This window comes from Lepisosteus platostomus, chromosome 9 (genome assembly GCF_059453375.1).
Source record: "Lepisosteus platostomus isolate fLepPlt1 chromosome 9, fLepPlt1.hap1, whole genome shotgun sequence".
In the NCBI taxonomy this organism is placed as follows: Eukaryota; Metazoa; Chordata; class Actinopteri; order Semionotiformes; family Lepisosteidae; genus Lepisosteus; species Lepisosteus platostomus.
In genome coordinates, this window is record NC_142619.1 from 59,854,847 (window position 1) to 59,877,472 (window position 22,626).

The window sequence follows — 22,626 nt, forward strand, 5'->3', positions numbered from 1 at the left end:
GGTCAATGTACAGCACGACACACTAGCGTAATCAGAATATTACGAAACTATAATGCCTGCCAACACATGGGTATGGGCACAACAGACTTGTTGCTTCCCTCACAGATCAATGTTATGGAATAACCTTCGGTACCATACCTTACAGCAGGACACAATGGACACAATGTGCCAATCACAGCCTAATAACCTCTTCAGATCATCTGGGAGACTGGGGGCAATTTCTCTGCCAGTTTATGTAAGCTGTTTGCATGTTTGTGTTGAAACGTTTAAGGAATGTAACCTGCTTAAGTGATCAATATCTGGTGTTTGTGACTTGAAGGCATCAAGTGATCCTTACTTCATGGGATTTGTAAACTTCCTTTTCTGAAACATGTTTACAAAACGAAGATGTTACAACCACAATGTATCCAATAAACCTAACCTTGAACCTGTGACTCTAACCCTAAAGCAGTAGTGTGGAATAGTCTTAAGGGCTCTAGACTCATTAATTTAAGTTTGCGGGCTCAAAGCTCAGGACATTAGTTGTACCATTGATTAAAGTACTGTACCTCACAAGAGATTAACTCAGTAAAACACCCAGCTGTATAAGTAGGTACAAATGAAAGATGGTTTGGATGAAATATATAGCCACATAAATTAATAACAAATAAGTTCAGTCCAGAAAAAATGTGTCTAAAACTTGTATTCTACGATAGCGCACATTAACAGAAAAAACAATATCTTTAAAAATCATTTTACAAACTATTCATTCATGCACTAAAAATGAGTATTAACTGCTACTTGCAAAGCATTCATAATTTTGTGCTGATGTTTTAGAACCATATTTCCTAATAGCCGTCATTTCTAACATGACTCCTGCGAAAAAGATCGGGGTTCCTTAGTCATGTAGGGCACTAATTCCCTTCCGTAAGAAGGGAAAGAGGTTCTTCATGTAGAGCAGATGGAAAGGGGTCTGTGGCCAAGCCCCTGAATACAAATTCTAATCAAATACACATTTTCTGTGGTCAGGAAGGAGATGGGCAGGTGCAGGAAAATCCAGACGCTGTACTGGAATGTTGCGAGTCTGACCCATTAACTGTAAATGACTTCATCTGGTAAACAAGGAGTCTGTTGACAAGATGTTCACCACCCTGGTTCGCCTTTCCAAGCCAGGAAGCTGCTCCCCTTCACACAAAGGCCAAGTCAACAGACTACAGATTTGCAGGCTGGCACCCGTGCCAAGACAAATAACTGACGGACTAATTCGAGCTCTTTAAGTCATCTCTGCAGAAGTGGAACAATTCACTGAGACTCTTGCTCAGTGGGGAAGGGGGTGGAGTGTAACCAGGGGCAATCACCATGCCAGAAAAACAGAAAAAGCAACAAGGAGCAAATTCTTTACCCAAATGACTTTACTGAAGCTTAAAGCAATTTGACATAAACTCGTGAAGACGTGTACAGAGTGTTTTATGAAGACCAAAATTATACTTCACCTACTGAACACAGAGTGGCCACCGCAAGGTGGTCTTAAAGGACACAATCAAGAAGGAGCCAAGGCGTCGGGCATCCCTTTCAGAGCAGGAACCCAAGAGCTGCTGCCAACAACCTCCATCTGTACTTGACTGGAGCCTGGCAATGACGCCCATCCTCTCAGAACAAGCACACAGGGCACGGGCACGGGCAGGAGCCTCAGGAGGCCAAGTGGAAACGAGCGAGCGGTTTGTCGCGAAAGCTCCCCCTGTGGAATCCATTTACATCCTGAAAACGATTCTCGGCGCAGTTACAACATAAAACTGCCATGAAGAGGAAGGGTATTTTTCATGACGATCCATCAGGCCTGCCAGACCTTTTGAACAAACTTTCTTTCTGCTAAATAAAACAAACAACACGAACGAGGCCATGTAACATGAATCACAGGACACAAGTGGAACCTCGAGACATGGGTATTCAGTACCAAATGGTTGTGGGACGTCCAGAACACGCATCCACGTTGTCAAAGACAACATCACCAGGTCTTTCAAAAACAGCTGGGTGAGATCTTGGGATCAATTACTTGTGAAAAAACCAAACAAGCTTACAAGGACTAAGTGGCCTCATGTTTGCAAACTCTTACATTCTTACTATTTTAAAGACTTACAGTGGGATTTAGGACCATCAAGTAGAGTTTTTCTAGGTAAATCCTGCATAACAGAAAATGAAGAGATCTTCAGATTATCTCGTGCTGAAAATGCAAAGCCCTTCACAAATTCCCAAGGCACTATAAATATGTAAGCATGTCTAACATGCAGAGCTTTGCGATATATTTATAAAAGGTGCTGTGTAACATTACTACTACTATAAATATGACAACTATAAGAGCATTCGTGTCATGTTTTTTTCATCTTCCATGTACTAAGACAACTTATTTTGTCTGTGCGTGTTATGAAAAACATTACGAAAGACCTTCTGTAAACTTGAGATCTAATTATCAGATCACTTAAAAGAATTTTAAAAGGGTTTCATCCATCACTGCACTGTGTGATTCAGAAAAAAACACATTCACAAATGAGCAGAGTAAAAAACACCCAAGACACCATTATGCCAAGAGCATAATGATTTACGAGAAGCATGTAGAAAGGCTACAAACGAGAGGAGCCATTCAGCCAGTCTGGCCTGTTTGGTGGTCAGCAGCCTGTTGAAAGAAGCCAGGGGTCAGCTTCAGTGGAATGCTGGGAAACATGTTCCACACTCCCACAGTCTTCTGGGTCACTGAGATCCAGTCTTCACAGAAAAATCAACTGCCACATACACCACATATATGCAAAAAGCCATCTGAAGTGGGGAAAAAAAGAAAACTACATTTAGGAGTCTGTAACAAGATACCCAGCCATATTGCTGAATCAGATACCAAGTCTCCTCTTAAGAATACAGATAAAAATCCCAAGATGGCCAAAAAAAGATGAGGGATTATTACTCACATATGAAATTCCCAACCCCACGTTACTGAGCGCAAAGTGGCATTACACATGTCCTGTGCAATTGCTTGGCATGATAAAAGTCGATCTTTGTTTAATTTAAATTTACCTGCAAACACTTATTTTTCAGGTAATTACAAGGTATTTAAAACTGGACATCACTGTGATATAATCCTTCTATCACTTCCTTCTCATTGTTTCTGAAATATTAAAAATGGTTTCTGCTATTACCATAAGCCACTAATTGTTTTTAAATGAAGCAAAAGCAACATTTATTGAATAGAAAATTATTCCACCTAAGGTTACTTAATAAAAGCAAACTGATGTGTTTGGAAAATATAATCACTGTTAAGGGCCCGGTTATAAATTTACAGAAGAAAGTATTTAATAGATTACAGCGGATCATGGCAGCAGCTATTTTTGAGAGAAAATTCTCTTGAATTAGAATTGTTTCAACATTCAGTTTCCCCTTAGCAAAGACTTAATTGGGAAAAATGACTTTCAAGACTTGAAGATACCTTATGAAAGCATTCATCTATAAATTGTGTCTCACAAGGTGATTCACAATTTCTCACAGAAACATAATTCTTTAAAGAAGAGAGAGGAATGCTCTCCAGTACAATTTATGTTCAAGAAGATCTCCTCCACAGCTGACCAAGGTAATGCCTTCCTCCATACATCAACTGTATGTAAAAGGTTCTCTGTGCAGGTCTGCAGCTGATAAGATCTCACCCTGTCGTATTTATAAAGCATACTGCAAACAACTGATCAACAATAAAGAATGCAGTCCCAGTTCTTTTGTAAAAACATTAGCAGGGCAAAGGTTTACCTGAAGAGTTTGAACCACTTTTACAGTTGAAAGTGAAAGAGAATTTAGATTAATCCCGATCATTGAAGACTCCACGACTGATAATACTGAAGTATAATAGAAAACAGTATTTCACAGCTGAGCATCAGGTAGATGTCTCTGTAGTTCTAAAAAAAAACAGCACAGCAGGAAATGTGACAAGATCTGCACATCTGTACATCATGATTATGGGGAAATGAAATTGTGCAGGTATTAGTAAGTAAGTCTGCTTTTCCTCCATCTACTGAACAATAACATATCCAGGGTATTATTTCACAACAAAACATCAATCCATTTGTTGACCTCACCGCCTGCAGTCATGAACCCATACTTCCAAAGGTTCTTGAAAAGCACTCTCTAGTAAAATTGGGTGATTGTTATTAGTCCGTTTTCTGAATGATTTGTCTGATCACACTGCGGCTCTTAAATGTGTGCACTCTCCTGGCTCCTCTGTCAAGGACAAGATTAAAAAGCCTTTACTAGGGTTCCATCTCAGTCTACTTTAACAACTTGGTCTGTCAGGAGCAGAGGTTCCAGCCCTTTCAATCCAGCCTAGAAGCATTTGAGCTGGGCATTACTGATCACAAGGCTGCATACTGAACCTGGTACTTCCAACTTATATTATTAGGATTCTGTTATCTAATGTGGAAAACATCTCTCTTCTGCTCGTTCCTCCTGTTGTACAAAAAACGGACAGTCTGCCCCCTGCTCTCGATGCTGTTTTGTGCCTTCAAGTTCATCTACAGGCTTCTGAACACTCTTAAGGCAGCCAGATCCTCCTTCTCCAGTCTTAAGAAGCCAAAATGAACTAATTCAGGTGGGTTCTCAAAGACTGTTTTCCGAACTCATACATCAGAAAGACTACAGAAACCAAAATTATCCTGCAGCTAGGGTCACACCTTCCTCCTTCTCTTAACGACAGACTACCTTTCTTCTAAATTCTCTCCATTCGTTTTTGGTTTCATTTCACACCTCTCTTCACCTATCCTGACTTCACCCCTCCTGATTGGCCTCTGTCTGTCCCCTGCTCCCGCCTCTCGCTCCTCCTCTCTCCCAGCCTTTGTTCTCCCGCTACATTACCTTTGCTGTCCGCCCTGTCTTTCTCACACCTGAAGAATGCTCCACGGCTGAAACGTTGCGTTTTCTCTCTTCTTTTTTCAGCATGGAATAAACCTATTACCTGTTCCAAAATGAACTTATTATTCCTTTCTCCACTATCAATGATGTTGCGACCAGATAATATCCTTTTCCACTCTCTACTGAATAACATAGCACAAGACATTCACACAATTGTACCACAAAAATATGATAACCAGTTGTTGACTTCACTTCCCACAGTCATGAAAACTACATTCTCTTCTGCTTACACAGGTTTGAGTTTCTCTCATTTTACAGGTGTTGAGGCTGCTTATGTGACTAAACTGGCTGCTTAAAAGAGACCTACTGTGTCCCGGTCCCTGTTTCTACACCCCTGAGTTCAACGTTGATGAGGCGAGTAAGAAAAAGTCACTGAAATCTGGCCTAAATTAATCAAATCTGACCTGGACCTCCATGTAATTCATACCAATTGTCTGACTTCCAGTTCTCCTTTTTATGCATTCCTTTTAAGTCTGCGGCAAGACTGGGTAGGGAGCTCAAATACAATTCCACTTCAAATGAGCTCTTTGAATCTTTTCAGTCGGGGTTTATACAAAGACACGATGGAGACAGCCCTTGTAAAGGTACATTCGTTCATAATTTGTTAATGTATTCCTGGAATCCGTCTCCCGCACTTTAACCATGGCTTTTGAGCTTGTCAAACAGTCATAATATCCTACCTAAGAAAATAACCTGAACTTGAGGCTGCTTTAAATCAGATTTATGCCACTTACTCAGGGCAGTTACCTTAATTTGTTAGTATTGACACAATGTCTCCAGGTCAGACTATTTGCTGTTGTGTACTTGGGCTTCACTGCTAGGATGAAGCTCATTTGTACTTGCAAATCAAATCCGATACCCTGCAGAAAGTACAGTGGAGCAGTATCCCTCTTCCCCCAGAATAACACTGCACATTCAAGAACCTTACACTGCCTAACTCACAGCTACTCTCACAGTACTCTCTACTCTCACAGCTACGTTGTGAGAGTACAGAGCAAGCTATTAACTACCAAAGAGGTTAGACAGGCCAAATGGCTCTGATATTGTAGGGGACCAGGGCCCCCAATCCTGATCCATGCGCCAATCCATCAGATTACCCTGAAACATCAGGAGCTTTGGTAATTTATAGATGAAGTACGTAATTTGCTCAATTAAGGGAACTCGCGAATCCTGTGGTTTGTGTCACCCAGCACCAGCATATAACTCGCTAGGCAACGGCACTGGTCCCTAGGACAACTGCACTGGAATCAAGTGAAATTTAAACGTTCTCTCAAGAGTTTTAACAGCACTCTGAAACAAAATGGTCATTTTATTCCAGGAAAGGAAAATAACAGTTTTGCAATCTCTCCTGAAAGATGTAGGGTCTTGAGGACTCTAACCCCTTTCATCGACTTCGCTGACCTACAAAGGGTCAAAATCCAAAACCTTTCACATGGTTTCTGCACTCAATGAACTGGTTATTTTATAGACTAACTTTCATTATAAGACACATAAGTTCACGACAATGTATTTCAAGAATTAATTTATTTTATTTTGATTACAATCTACAACATGTATATCTGAACACAATGGAAGAATAATCATTACCCTTGCAAGGAAAGTGGATCCTAAATGCATTCTTTCCCACTGTTCATGGGCTCAGGAATGACTACAGTAAACACTGTGAACACTGTCCTTATGTTAAAACTTAAATCAACACCTGCAAAGACAGAATGTAACAGTGCAGGATAGTAAGCACTAACCCAGCTGAGGGACTGCATGTTGGACACTAGCCATCCTTCATTAGTGGTCCCTTCATTCTTCAGGCTATAATAATGTGTTGCATTACCACAGACAAAATTAACTTGGAATTGAACCAAACCACTGACACCCTATGTTTCTCTCAAATTGTAATGAGGAATTCATATGGTACCTCTACTGCATCCTCACAAGACTCTGTCTAGAAGGACTATTACAAGTACAAAAAAATAACAAAACTGTGCCTGGGGAAAATAATGTTCTGAAGTTTTAAAACTTATTTTATATCAATGTTGAATAAAAGTCTCGAAGTGACATTTTACACATGATACACATTTCACAACTCTCAAAGGGCAGATGTTGTATTACTTATGGTCAGTACCCGAAGGGCTACCTGCCAGTCAGCCCCAAGCATCTCCAGTTTCAGACAAATATTTTCTGAAAGTCCATTGTTCTTAAAAGACTAATGTTGAGAAGTGTCTATTCAAACGTTAATTCAATGATCTCATCAGAGCTTTAAATTACACCCTCCGGTCTAGAACAGGGATCCCATCAAAACGATGACTCCTCACCAGGCAGCTACGTCAGACCCAGAAATTGCCGGTGGGATTTTGACCAAGGAGACCGAACAGGACAAAGCAGAAAACAGAACCTGGGATTAGGGACTGGAAAAAAATAAGAGAAACTTTGATTTCATCAGGATCTTCACTGGGATTTGAAATGAAGGCTGGGGGTTCAGATTTATCTACTTCTTTAAACGTTCAGGTCAACCGGGGAGTGCATTAAGGCTCCTAATGTTTTGTACTATCCAAAGGATAGTTGTACCATTCATTTCTAAAATACTATGAATTCAGCAAAGATGGTGCGTGAAATTAAATTCCCAGTACTTATCAGGCATAAATAATATTCCAAAATAGGCACACCTTTATATACCGGGTGGCAAGGTCTCTTGCGAGTAAACCAAAGTAGGAGAACAAGCGTCGATATGCTTGAGTAAGGTTCATCCACATGCACGCAGATCCAGCTTTGTCAAATCCCAGCAGAGTTATACATATTATATGAAACCTGCAGTGCCGGATGGGCTGCACAGAACCGCAAGCACAGAAACACACTGGTGTGGAAGACACAGCTGGTAACTAAGCTTGACTAGAGAAGATCAAGACTCGCTACAGGACCTATGAAAGTGGTTAGAGCTGGAAGACAAACTTATTACTGCGCTTTCAACTCATTTCGAGGGCCGGCTGACTGCCAGCTCTACGTGAGCACACGTAACTTCATAAACGGTTCCTTTCAGCCCATGCTATTTGCAGAGGCAAGAGAAAGTGCAATAAGGACCATGTGGACGTTCAGCACATTTGACTAACAAAGCAGGGGTATAGGCTCCTGAGGCACGGCGTGGCAGACCACAGAACTCCTCTCAGACAGGCACACCTGCTGCAGAGCGCGGTGTGAGCAGAAGCGAAAAAGGATTCTTAAACCTGAACATCAAAGGCCCTTCTTGGCAGGTGGGATGGTTACAACCGCATCGCGACAGAGTCCTAACCAGAAACCTCACTGTGCAATTACAGACCACGGAAGGTGTCGCGCGCTGCAGCTGCTCTTTCAGGTCAAACCCAGAGGCGGTAAAGGGGAGTATCAAACCTCAGAAAACTTCAGGCTGCTTTCACTCCAACAAAAACCTGAAGTTTGGCTTGAACTGCAGAGTTGTAGTGTTCATATCGGAAGATGACACAGGATTACAAATCTCTCTACATACAAAGCTGTAAAATAAAAAAACTGCTTACCGAAAAAAATCACATCAATGTATGGGGTGTGGTTTGGAATTATTAAAGATTGAATGGGGATATTGTTCATATATTTGATATTTTTCTTACTGTACTCATAGAAAAAAAAGTCATTTAGTAGCAAAGGGTCAAATTAAAACATAAATATGTCCCTTTTTTGCATGTATTTGCAATTAAATTCAACATTACACCAGCACATAATCTTTTGTAAATTGGGGGCTTTCTTGAATTACTTTCTGACGTTATTATAGGGAGTTTCAGCAGGTCCCAAGAAAATGTATGTACATTTCTACTACGGATAAGGCTGTGATTACATGACTCACAGTACGGATCTTAGCCAAGCAAATCATGCCACTGAAACAGGGTTCACTGTGAAACCAATGTGCACGATCAGAACTTTCCAAAAGGTATCCAACTCGTAGATGCTCACATGCAAAGATATCCAATTTAACATTTGACATTTCTGTATAGGAAATAAGCTTAGCGTTGGAGAGATCAGTCCATATCCACTAGGCGCCAGACCTTGATAGAATGAGCATCAAAAACACATTTAGAAAGTTATGTTTACACCGGAAGGCTAATTCTGAATATGGGGCTCAAATGTGACGCTATGGACAACTTAAAAAACGGATGTAGAGGAGAATATGAAGAGTTGTGACAGAAGCAGGTTAGGGACTGTCTCCAAAAGAGCTCGAACTACTGGAAGAATACTAAGAAAGCTCAGACGGAAAAGTCTGAAAGTAAACCTCTAGGGGAAACTATGACTGTGCTCTGTGGTGTTTGAAGTAAACCTGACTTGCTATTTGTTGCAATAAATGAAAGAGGAGATTTCTAAGAGGTACATCCAACAGACAAAATGTATCGTGAGTTTTATATACCGCTGGCGTTTTCTCCGGAAAACACGACACAAACCATGCCACTTAATATCACCTTGACACGAAAGGTGCAATCGCTCAACCTTATTGAAAACCATGATTTGTTTGAAGCACTTAGTAGGCTGTCTTATCAAAGGGGATGAGGTCAACTGAGAATTAATCTTAAAATATATGATGATACAAACATATTTAGCTAGAGCCCCGGCGTCCTGAAAATAGGATTAGCTGCAACTTTCTTTTTTAAATAAAGCTAGCTAAAACGCTCTCTAAAAATACCACAACCGCCTTGACTTTAAAAGGAAAATTATCACAGATACGCTAAAATTATCCCATCTCTTATATCAAGTGATGTGTTTTATCGTCATGTGAGGCATTTGTCTCGGGTTTTTATAGCAATTCCAAAAATATGCTAGGAAATCTCATCTCCCATTGCACACTCCAATGCAAACAGATTTTGGAGCTGCATAACAACTACGCTTCGGAAATAAAAGTTTGGAAAATATCCTTACACTCACCGACGCGTCCTCCTGCGATCTTTTTCTCCGATTTGGAACTGGAGATAATTTCCCTACGAATTAAACCTCGGTCAAAACTGTAAAGGAAAATAAGAGCCCAGACAAGTCTCAGAAGATTAAGGCAAATTCAGCTGAGGGTCATCCCCTGTGCCTAGTCTAAAAAAAAATCCGTGCACTTTTTGGTAATCCGGCAGACGTAGAAAAAAACCTCTATTTGAGCAAGGTAATGTTTTCGAAACTTCGCCAGTTGTTTCTTTCAATAAAGCAGCGCCAACCTTGTAGATTCTCCCCTGTTAGTAACAATATAACCAGTCTTTCCTGTTCCTGCTCACAGAGACCTCACGCCACGCATCCCTGCGTCACCGTGATCGGCGGGCGTCACGGCCAATCAGAAAAGAGGAGGGGGGCGGTGACCGCGCGTCTCGACTAATCAGAACGGGAGGCGTGAGCCCACTCTGTCCATTTACAGGACGCACAGTACGTCAGCCACAGAGTGCACCCATTCGTACACACAGCTGGGCTGGGGAAATGTTAACCCTCTGTTGGAGTGGTCGTCAGATTTGATTTTTAATGGGTGATTCACATAATGCCAACCCATTTTTTTTACACAGTTTATATCACATTTCTTTTGTGGCTCCTGGATGATGTCGTTTGATGAACAGTATGTACTGTACTATGAATGTTACAGTCACCGTTTGTAGACTCACTCCAGGATAAGGGGTTCCAGGGAAGCTTCTGGTCATCAGCTTGTTCCCAGAAAATATCCTTTATCCAATTACACCTCCTCTTACAATGCGGAGAACAGTTGAAACAGTTGTGCAGTTGAAAGCACACAATTTAGAAATGAAGGGATGTCGAATTAAAATTGTGTAATACACTTGAATGACCTCGTCTGGGTTGTTGTGCACATTTTGGACACCATATTATATAAAAACATACTGCTGCTTTAGCATCAGTCCAGAGAAGAGCAACCAGTTACACTCTGGTGCTGAAGGGAACAACCTACACTGGACAGCCTGCAGGAATTGAACAGAGAAGATTATTAGCTGACCCCATACAAGTATCCAAAATCCTCAAAGTCATGACAGAGTCAACCCAGTGAACGTCTTCTTCAGAATCAACAAACCTGAAGAGACAAGTGGAAACTATGTGGGAGCACTCTTAAAACAAGAGAAAACAAGGAGGCACTTGTTTACACAAAGGGTTGTGGGAGAATGAAACAGCCCAGTTACGGTATGTGGTTGATGGGCCAAATCGCTTTCTCTCATTTGTAACCTTTGTTATGGTCCTCTTCCTCTGCTAGAACTTTACCACCTCCAAGAGAATGCACATTTCTTATTTCTTAGGACCCATTCCAATATTTCTGTGGCACAGTGGTGAAACAATCATTCCTCCATCTAGCCATTATGAGAAACCTGTTTATTCCTTAGGTATGGGTCACAGTACCCTGGAGACTCTCTGTTGCTTTTGCAATATGCCCTGAGCACTGCCTTTTAATTTCCTCATTCTTGTAAATGATGTCACTCTCTCTTCCTGGAGCAATGTGTATGGGCCATTTGTTGTTGCATTTAATGAAGAGCAATTGCATTAGCTAAAACTATTTTAAGCCAAAATCTTCTCAACAGCTTCCTGTGACTTCTGATCAACACAAAAAAGCTCTCCTGCATGAGTGTAATGGGTAAATGTGCATTGACTTCCAGTCACATTGTATTGTGTGAAGACTCGTGTGGCATTAGTGTATTAAGAGGACTTAGAGAAACTGTATGTGAACCCCTGAGCCTCTGTCTCTACCTTCATGGTCAGTCAGTGAGATGCACAGCGTGCTTCTGCAACACTCACAACTTAACTGTTCAATCATGTAAACATTTTAAAAAGAAAGAGAAGTTGATTTTTGCTATTGTTCTAAAATGGAGAACCCAATTTTTGCAATTCATATTTAAAATACTAAGGTAACATATAACAAAATGGAATCCTACTCATTATTTCCAAGCAACAAAAAAGTTTTGTGTATAATAATAATAATAATAATAATAATAATAATAATAATAATAAACTTTATTTTATATAGCGCCTTTAAAGGTGGCTTCTCAAAGCGCTTTACAGGATGACAATAACAATTAATAAGAAGACTACAACAATAAATAAGAAGATTTCACAAGACAGGACACAATTATAATTACAACAATAACAATAGAGGAGACCGTGGAAGGTGGTATTAAGAAGAGCAGAGGGGTGAAGAATGGTATCAATCATAAGAAAGACAATCCTGTCAAAAGGCAAAATTGAAATATTTTACCTGCTGCAAAAAACTCTATCTATAATCTTTTGCATGGCAAAATTATGTGAACAAAAAATAATATCACCAGCTTAAAGTTTTAGTGTTTTATAACTAAACTGCATGAGCAGAATATCTGACCTCCAGAAACGAAGGGTTAAAAATGGGTGTGGGTCTTGTGAATACCACAGGCCTCAGGTGGTGATGTCACTGACAAGAAGCAGACGGGGAAATAGTTCTGTGTACTAAGACGTGCTGTTTGCAATAAAAGGGAGCACAAGTCCCTCTTTTAAAAAAAAGTGAATTTACCTACTGCGAGTTGAAACTTTTAGGTGTACTGTCAAATACTGCTGGTCAGTGAAACTTACTGTTACACTTCAAAGGACATTACTAACATCGACAATTCTGGACTAACATCACAGTGCCCTGAGGGACGACGGGCACTCTTTGACCACAGCAGCTCCTTTTAGGGACTGTTCAATTCCTCCAGGCGCTCGGCTGATGATGATGTCAACGTCTGCTGTTGGTACTTCCACCTCTGTAGGGGCTGGACTTAGATGCTTGACATCATTAAATGAGATGATGTCGGTGTCATAATTCTTTAAAAATAGAGCATGATGACACAGTCTACGACTCATTTTGTTTTGTTTTTTTTTCCAAGAATGTGGGACAGACAAAGCAGAGGGAAGATTTATTTTGTAATAAAGGCCCCCTTATCTGCCCTGTACAGTTCTTTATAATTTCCTGAAAGTAAGAATGATGATTTAACTACTGTAAATTGGATTGGTGCCTGAGCAGACCCATTATTCTTAGTGTTGTCCCATTAACCAAAGCCAAAACATACGTAAGTTCCTAGGACAGCAGACATATATGGGCTTTGTTTTCAATATAGCTTGTATTGCAATTTCTTAAATTCGTCATCAAACCGTGATTAACTTGATTGGATTCAAGGAGTTAGAATGAAATCTTAGGGTTAAGACACATGCAAAGGAAAAGCAGTTAAGCCCTTTTTTGGGGTTTGGTACACAATGTCCATGTGCCGCCCTTATCAGCCGGTAGCAGATGTCATTTGTTTAACATACAATCTTCCTGTCTCTTTCAACACTAAAGCCATGCCAAGGTCTAAGCAGGCTTCCAAAACAGGCTGCATTTAGTTGGATCAATGGTGGAGCTTAGTTGAGGTGGGAGAGACACCACCAAGAGCATCAGCTGTCTTGTTTTCTGTGCATGTTAAGAGCTTGAGTTTTTATTACCATAATTACTGCAGTTTTTGTGCACACGCAAATAATAATAATAAATAGTTCCTCACACTTGTTAGACTTATAGAGCGCTTTTCTGGACACTCCACTCAAAGCTCTTTACAGGTAATGGGGATCCCCTCCACCACCCACCAGTGTGCAGCCCCACCTGGATGATGCGCCAGTACACTCAGCACACGCCAGCTCTCAGTGGGGAGGAGACAGAGTGATGAAGCCAGTTTAGAGATGGGGATTATAAGGAGGCCATGATTAGTGAAGGCCAGGGGGAAATTAGGCCAGGATGCCAGGGTAACACCCCACCCCGACTCTTTTCAAGAAACACCCATGGAGCACAGAGACTCGGTTTTATGTCTCATTGGTAGGATGGCGCCTTTTTCCAGTATAGTGTCCCTGTCACTATACTGGGCATTAGGACCCACACCGACCGCAGGGTGAGCACCCCCTACTGGTCCCACTAACACCTCTTCCAGCAGCAACCTTAGTTTTTCCCAGGAGTCTCCCATCCAGGTACTGACCAGGCTCACACCTGCTGAGCTTCAGTGGGCTGCCAGTTTCAGGGTGATATGGCTACTATCATGGTGCTGCCCTGCTACACCTGTTTGCCTCAGTTTTGCAAATATTGCTGGCAGCTGAGGGTGCAGTTTCCTGTACCAAGCTATTGTAAGGGGCAGATTGACGTCTGACGCATGGTTTGGCGGTGCTGAATGTGTCACGTGACACAGAGCAGAATGTGTCACCAGCTCATCCAGTGTGGCTCGAGATCGGAAACTTTCCATTTGGAGTGGACAGTCGAGCGGTTACTAACTCTTTTTCTCAGTTTTAAAAACTAAGGGGCAACAAAATCACTGAAACCAACCGTCGCCTCTCATATTCATTAAAAATTAAAAAAAATTGAATTTAAAAATAACATTAAATTATTGTAATAACATGGGGGCTCATTGTGCTGTTAATAAACATTGAATATTGTAACCCTTTTTCATTTTGAAACTGTTCAGTGTCAACAGACAAGGAGATGGGAGCAATCCTTTACTGAACCAAGTATGTCAATTAGGAACATTTTTGTATTTAAAAAGAAGACTTGGAGTAAGTGAATTACACAGTAGGGCATTTACTGAAGCATTTGAGCCTCCTGTTTGCAGTTCAGAGACCGAACCACTATTCATCACTGCTGCTCCAAGAGAGATGTAGAGAGCAGTTTTTTTCCTTTTTTGGCCACATACTGTACTGTATATTGTCAACTCTAAGTGGAAAAGATTAATATTTACAGAATGTCCTCTGACAACTTCAATGTGGATGTTTAAAGAACAGCAAAATGTAGTTGTGTGGCATTCTGTCTAGAATGATGGCAATGTACTGAAAATGTGCCTGAAATATAAATCTTTTTTTTGTTAGTTACAATTCACATTGTCTTAAGATATCTCACAGACCTTTTTGGGCTATGGTAAATATTAAGTCAATTTAATAGCTGATCCGAGTAAAGATCTCATTCTATCAGACGTAGGTAACAATGCATTTGAAGGCATTTAAATATCCTTAATGCGTGACCTGTCACTTTGCTTTCACATTTTCAGTTTTAAGAGTCTTAAATAAATACATCTATTATATTGGGGGTTACAACATTAAGGCATTGTAGTGGCATTTTTTTGGTGCTTCTCCAGCCTTATCATAATATTAACAGAATTACATAAATACATATCATCCCATTCCAGACATCGAAAGGTAATTGTTACATTGAAAATTAAATAAAACAGCTAATGCTTTATAAGAAATAAGGTAAATGTATCACCAATGAAACCTAAAAAGGTTAGATCCCCTGAAAACAAATTTTCTTCAAAGGGTATATTTTAACTGATACATTACACACTGTATTACTTTCCCATTCATAAACGTGACCGAGGTCAAACTCAGCCATTGACCAACCGCATTCTGAGCTCCAGACGTGCTGCTCTATCACAGTCAGTGCAATACTCAGGTTTGGGGTAAATCACTCCTTCCAGGTTGGCAGAAGAACATTTCTTTAAAAAGGAAATGGAAAGTGTGGTCCAGAGTTTAAATTACTTCTGTAGGATTTACTGAATATAGGCTCTGTACACTGCATTTCAAACCATTTTTAATGAGACCAAGTGATCACAAAAGTCCTGCTGCTTAAAAATTTCAGAGAATTTTTAAATTGAAAACTTTAAGAGAATGTTTAGAGAATTGTTTTCATGGGTAATAAAATGTTGCCATGATAAGGGATTGAAAACCCATTCTAAAACAGGCCAGGAAACCTAGAATTCCAACTCACGGACAGCACAAATTTCATTAGGAATGAAGCACAGGAAATGCTGCTATTAGGGACTGTTAGCCGTTATCTGCTTTTGCCTCATTGCTTGACAACACCTATGTTGTTCACATAAAGAGCCGCTGGTTTTGCTCAAACCATTACTGAAGGCGTCTCACATGAATTAAACTGTTGTAAAATCTGAATTATTAATTCAAATAAAAATATGCCAGACATTCAACATAGGTTTTGATCAATACTGGAAAAAACATCTGTTGGGTTTAATTGTTACCCCAAGCAAATCTATATATAGGGTCCTGGGAAATTAATTTAATGGGTAAACAATAAGGGGCAGAGATTAGTAATCAAGCTTTAATGTCTTACTAAGGTCTAGACAGATCTGGTTAACATTTCTGTCTCTACACGTAACATGAAGTGTCTCAGTTTTCTGAAAGCTAACTTAATAAACGTAATTTACAGAGGTGCACCAAAATACTGGAGAATCACATTAAACGAGTGGAACGCCATTTAGTGATAAAACAGCACAAGGAAGATTGCAAATGAGAAGAAGCAATTTGGGCTCAAAGGTACTTTCAGTACAGAAGTGGCCACTGCAGAAAAAGGAAGGTAGTCAGAATCATTAAACACATGAAATAAAAAAAGCCCATTAGCTCATCATGCAACATGAGCTCATATTAAAACAGGTCTGTACTAGTTGCAATAACTGTACCATTGCTCTCATTACTTTCTCACACCCACTGCCCTTACATAGCTCACTAAAATAACCCAAACCACAAGTTCCCCTTCACTGCAAGAACAAAGTTCAGTATTTCTGACAGAATGCTCACTTGAGAGTGCTTGTAAGAAAGGCGTCCCTTTTCTCTCACATCTGAGAGAGGTCTCCAAAGCAGGCACTTACATCAACGAATTAATATCCAAAGCATGTCTGATTTTTTATGTCTCACTTAATCAAAGTTCCCAACCCAACAGTGATCAATTTATTGAGTTTTTCAGGCTCAACAAAAATATATACTTACAAAACCTAGGATTACTTTTTTTCTCATTCTACCATTCATTACGTTTTGCCGGAATGTCGGATTAAATTAATGCACATCATCAGTAATCCTTAGAATTCCTTTCAAATGTATCTGAAATATGACTCAGTTTAAAATTCACTTACACTTTGTTAAACCCCTTAACATCTACATTCAGGTTGGTGAATCAGCAATATAAACAATGATTCCTAGACAATGGGAAAATGTGGCATGCTAATTTGTCACAATTTATGGACAAGTGAAATCTTGAATTAGTTAACAGCAGTCCCATTTCTCTTAGTGATGTATATTTCTTTACATAATTATGCAAACAATGAAAGTCCACAAAACCTTTTGTAGTACGTGAAGAGGAAATGAAAAGTGAACTATTTTAATCACATTTCAGAGTGAAAGCATTCAATTCCACCAACAATTACTTCTTACACTGTAGGGACTCAAACTCTGATAATCTCTGGAATTAATCTTGATAATGTCAAGAATTTCTGACTGAGAATTCCCTGTTCTGCAATCTATTCAGTTTTCTGTCAGACACACCCAAAATTGGGGTTTTAAAGTAAACAACTGAATGAGGCTATGCTAAAGATGTGAAATCAATGCAGTTATCATGGACTGGTAAATACATAGTATATACATAGATATATAGTCATTTGAAAAAGAAAGTACACCCTCTTTCACTTCAATGGTTTTACATATCAGGGCATAAATAACAATCATCTGGTCCTCACAAACTTCTATAATTAGACAAATCTAGCCCCAGATAACCATGTGGACAAATTAAGGACACCCTTACTGCTTCCACAGCAATTAAGAAGGTATTTAACAGCCAGGTGCTGCTAATCAAATGCACCTGATTAGTTGAGCATCAGGAAGTGTGACCACCTCTATAAAAGCAGAACTTTTGGCAGTTTGCTGGTCTGGAGTATTCAGGTGTGTGTTAACATCATGCCAAGAAGAAAGGACATCAGCAATGGATTCAGAGAAGCAACTGTTGCTGCTCATCAATCTGGGAAGGGTTATAAGGCCATTTCCAAACAATTAGAAATTCATCCTTCTACAGTGAGAAGGATTATTTACAAATGGAGAACATTCAAGATGGTTGCCAATCTTCCCAGGAGTGGGTGTCCCAGCTACGTCACCCCAAGGTCAGACTGTATAATGCTGAGAGAAATCGCAAAGAACCCAAGAGCTACATCTAGGGATCTACAGGCCTCTGTTAACATGTTAAATGTTAAAGTTCATGACTGTATGATCAGAAAATGACTAAACAAGTATGGCATTCTTAGAAGGGCAGCCAGGAGAAAGCCCCTTCTCTCCAAAAAGAACATGGCAGTATGGCTTGGGTTTGTAAAGTTGCATTTGACCAAACCACTGATAAGAAAACCAAATGTAGCGTATTGCCACAAACACCTCATACTGTCAAGCACGGTGGTGGAAGGGTGGTTTGGGCTTGTTTTGTAGCCACAGGACCTGGGCACCTTAGTCATCGAGTCGACCATGAACTCCTCTTTTATACCAAAGTATTCTAGACACAAATGTGAGGCCATCGGTCTGACAGCTTGGCTGAAATTGGGTCAATGATCCCAAGCACACCAGCAAATCTACAACTGAAAGGCTGAAAAAGAAAAGAATCAAGGTGTTGGAATGGCCAAGTCAAAGTCCAGACCTCAACCCCATTGAGATGCTGTGGTGGGACCTTAAGACAGCTGTGCATAAATGAATGCCCTCAGACATCAATGAACTGAAGCACTGTTGTAAGGAAGAGTGGGCTGAATTGATGTGAGAGACTGATAAACTCGCACAGGAAATGATTTATTTCAAGCTATTGCTGCTAAAGGGTGGTTCTACAAGCTACTGAATCAAGGAGTGTACTTGGTTTTGTTCACATGTGGCTTCTGCATGTTGGCTTTTTTTTTGTTAAATGACATGGTGGAATCCGTTATGCGTTTGTCACCTGAGGTTAGATTTACCTAATTCTAGGACCTGTTAAGGACCAGATTATTTTATGTCCTGATATATAAAACCACAGAATGGAAAGAGGGTGTACTTTCTTTTTCACATGACTGTAGAACTGAAGCAACTAACCTAAGTGAACGGAGAGCGAACGGCTGACAAACCATTTCCAAATTCTGTTCGCCATGAGGACACTTTCAGTCACGCAGAGCCAGACATTCTCCCGGTTTTAATCCCTGTAACCTGTTTCATTAAAGTTGTAGTACAGTATGTGACTTGAAAACAGATTAATATATTAACTGTAAAAATGAGGGTAAATAACCAATTTGATTGATTAAAAATGAAAGCTTGTATTTAAAGTTCCAAATATAGCCTTCTTAGGGCACATAGTATTTTTCATGTATTTAAAAAAAAAATTATAGATTAGGGGTTTTCAGCAAGGCGGCCAGGGCCAACCAGGAGTTCTCCAAAGCAGGTGCTAGAAAGGCACAGTGTGAAGCTATTTCCAGGCTGGGTGTGTAAAGATGATCATTCTCACAGGGCAGATCAGTGCTGACAGCATGATGAAGTGTGTTGAAGTGTCTAAGATCCTTTTCAATAGTAATTTTTTACACCCACCTACAGATTTCAGCTCTTTATTGGGAGAGATTTCTTGAAAAGGGCTCCCCCCACCATGAAAAGGCAGAAAACACCCAGCCTAGCTTGGGGGAAGGTCAGGAGGGCCTCAACAGGTTGCCCCTGCAGCTCACTCCCTTTCCTTCAGGCAACCAGTACTTACATTTCCGAGATGGCTAATGATCAATAAAACGAGGAGCTTGTGTGAGTAAAACACTGCAATGGAGTGAACTAGAGGGGCTGCTGGGGAAGATTGCTTGATCTTGCTCATCTGTTTATAAGGAGGAACAGATTTAATGGAACTTTAACAGAAATTGATTAACCTGCATTGAAAGAGACATCTTACAGGCTGATAAGCACTTTTGCAGCTTGCTAATGTCTGAATAAGATCGCTTTATTGGCCATATACAATTTCTTGCATTAGGAATTTGTCTCTTCACATAGCCCAACTTACTCTCCATGAGACAAGAGAGGGAGAGAAGCTTGGGGTCAGAGCGCAGAGTCAGCCATTTATACAGCACCCCTGGAGCAGTTGGGGTTAAGGGGTCCAACGGAGTAGGGATCCTCTGCTGGCTGCTGGATACGAACCGGCAACCTTCCAGCCACAGGCGCAGATCCTTAGTCAAAGAGCCACTGCACCACCCAAGTAACTGGCATTATTCTAACTACAGCTGCTCATGGGATGCAGCCACATGCCATTTCAACAGTACACAGACAGTCATCACTTATGTGTTTGTTTTTAATTAAATTAGGGGTTTAAAGTCATCCTTGTTCACTTCATCAATTTAACAACTGACAACAAAAAAAGAGGTTGAAAAAAACTTTGGATTTCTTAGTTGACCTAGTAGTGAACATGTGTCTAGAATTAGACATGAAAGGATATAAATACACAATGTACAATATTAGGAAGTTAACATTAACAAAAAGTACAGAAAATATCTCTAATGGGCACTTCAGTCAGTTAAAAGCAAGCGCTAAATAATCATTAACATGATAGTTTCCCACATAGTTGCCATACTCTGGCATTCATGGAAGCATCTTGCTTTCAATGTAAGAAAAAAGTCCTCAAGATGTGTTGGCTTGTTGTGTTTGTACAGCTGGGTGCTGCCCCCTGCTGCTAGGAGTCTGGAACTGGCTGGCTGGGTGCTCCACTCCTCGTCCGTAGCTGAGACTGCGCAATGTCTGCCAAAGCATTCTGGATTTTCTCCAGTAGCATGTCCCCTCGATACACCACCTCCTCCAGTCGAGCTGCTGCATCGTGATTCTCCTCCTCAAGCTGGCGCAAGCTTGCAGCCTAAGTAAAGTAAAAAGTGGGGGGGGGAATTCACAAACCTTTTTCCTCAATTTTTCCAGACAAATTTACTAGTTTTGCCTCATGAAAGGATACGAGTCCTCTCGGCTGTGTGATGGCATCAGCTCTACATGTGTTCCTGAACTGTGAAGCAATCATTGTCAAAGGAGCAGCAGGCCCATCTACTTTCAGTGCGGCGGCCAATTTATCTCCGGAGTAGCATTTCCCAGTCCTGACACTGGAGTCACCTCCTGATTTCATTCCACCTCATAAAGCATTAAGCTTACTGGACCTCTGCTAGAATGACTTGTTTTTAAAAACACTCTGCCGTCTCTGGACAGTGAAAAAAGGTTCAAAATAAGCATCAACTCTGTATCAGAAGCTGGGTTTCAGAATTTCTGCCATTTAGACTTACAAAGTGGAATTTAAACTCTGGGTTAAAGAAAGTTTGACCGCATCATTCCCCCCTGTGCAGCGGCAGCAGCAATTGGTAAACTGTTCAGAAAGCAAAAAGTTGAAATGTAGATCCATTTGAATTATTTCTTTGAAATCAATATAAATGACTTGTGAGACTAAGAACCGAGTGAGAAGTTATAAATCTGCTGGCAGAGTAAGTTTCATTCATCAGCAGCTCAACAACAGAAGGCACAGGAATATTCCAGGACCAGGAAGGCGAAACACTGCTTTAGCAGGAGTCTCAACGTCAGGCACAGGACACCAGATGGGACACCCCTGTATTGCAGGGCAAGCAAACACTCACATGCACAGGGCAATTAACCTGGACAGCATGTCTTTGAACTATGGGAGGAAACCAGAGCACCTGGAAATATCCAACACAGGGAGAACATAAAAGCTCCTCAAAGACTGACAGATTTGAACCCAGGACTCTGAAGCTGTGAAGCTAGGGTTCCAGATGTTTGTCATCTTTTCTTTTTGCTAAGGATTGGCTTTTTCCACCAAGCAAGGTCTCAACAATGGATGTGTTGTTAATTTAAAAGGCACAGTGAAATATCCATTTCATTGAGAGAATGTAGAACTATCTCATCGTTGAAATCATAGCATTCTAAAAACTGCCAAATTCCTGAGTTATACCAGAAACTATGCAATGTGCTTTATTTTTTGGCATAACGTCTGATAAAAACGGGCATGTTTGTAAATTTAAGCACAGATTTTAATTACATATAAAATTATCCAGCATTAATGTTAGAAGCACAAAGTTCTCACTTGAATGCAGCACCAAGGCTGTAATAAAGTGTGAAAGAGGAACTGCTTACTGAAGATATATTACCACATCCCATTTCCTGCCACGGACAACAGAAGATAAAAGTAAACAGTTAGAAGGTGTTTATTAAAGAACTTGCTCATATTCTGACAAATATCTCTGATTATCAGCACGCTTGTGGTACCAAGCATGTATGACAGTGCTGCATGCAATTAAACCTTTAGTTGAAATGAGTCACAACACCTCAGAAAAAAAGACATATCCCTACATGAGCAAGATGTGCCATTTTGCATCCTGCTGAGGCATGTGCCTTCAACAAATCTTCCGATTGCAAAAAAAAAAATCCATACAAGACAATTCTTGCTTTGTAACGTAATACTCCAGCACACTGCATATCCACCTTTTAAGCTCTTTATTTGGCAAAAATATAAATGCTCTTGGGAATAAGTTGAACACAGGGACCTCAAAGTCTGTTCTAAACTGTTTGCAGTATTAGGGTTAAGCATTATGGGTTACATGACATAACAAATCCACACTAAATTGAGCAAAGCTTGCTTATAGGCAGGTAACATTTACAAACAGTGCCAACACTTCATGTCTGTGAGACCACAAACAGCAAAATCACAGCATTTGTGTTTTACACCACGCAGCATTTACACATCTCCTTGCAAACAGTTAGCAGAAAAATCTCAATTGACCTGCCATTCTGTTCTAGATATTGTTCTGCTTTTAGTTCTAGATTAATCACATTCATGGAAAATAGTTTAACTGCAACAGGAAGGCAAACCCAATTCAGTTGACCTAAAGCCAGTTGTGATGTGATGTAACAAAAGGAAATGGCAGTTGGATTGTGTCAAAACCTCCTTAA

At 40.3% G+C, this 22,626-nt stretch overlaps 1 protein-coding gene across 5 annotated transcripts in view; it reads right to left on the reverse strand.

Annotated features, from left to right (window-relative positions):
- Positions 1–22,626, reverse strand: part of LOC148655348 (serine/threonine-protein kinase 38-like) — a 47,603-nt gene that overhangs the window by 18,482 nt on the left and 6,495 nt on the right. The window contains exon 1 of one of the 5 annotated variants that reach the window (XM_088645909.1): positions 9,829–10,174. The exons of 2 other annotated variants lie outside the window; for them this stretch is intronic. Coding sequence is in view for 1 of the 3 variants with exons in the window: in XM_088645912.1 (XP_088502038.1) it covers positions 20,363–20,539 (177 nt within the window). In the remaining 2 variants the exon portion in view is untranslated. Of the gene's footprint in view, positions 1–9,822; positions 10,175–19,966; positions 20,540–22,626 lie in introns of those variants that run through there. 2 more of the 5 variants (XM_088645908.1, XM_088645912.1) reach the window with 2 other exon arrangements.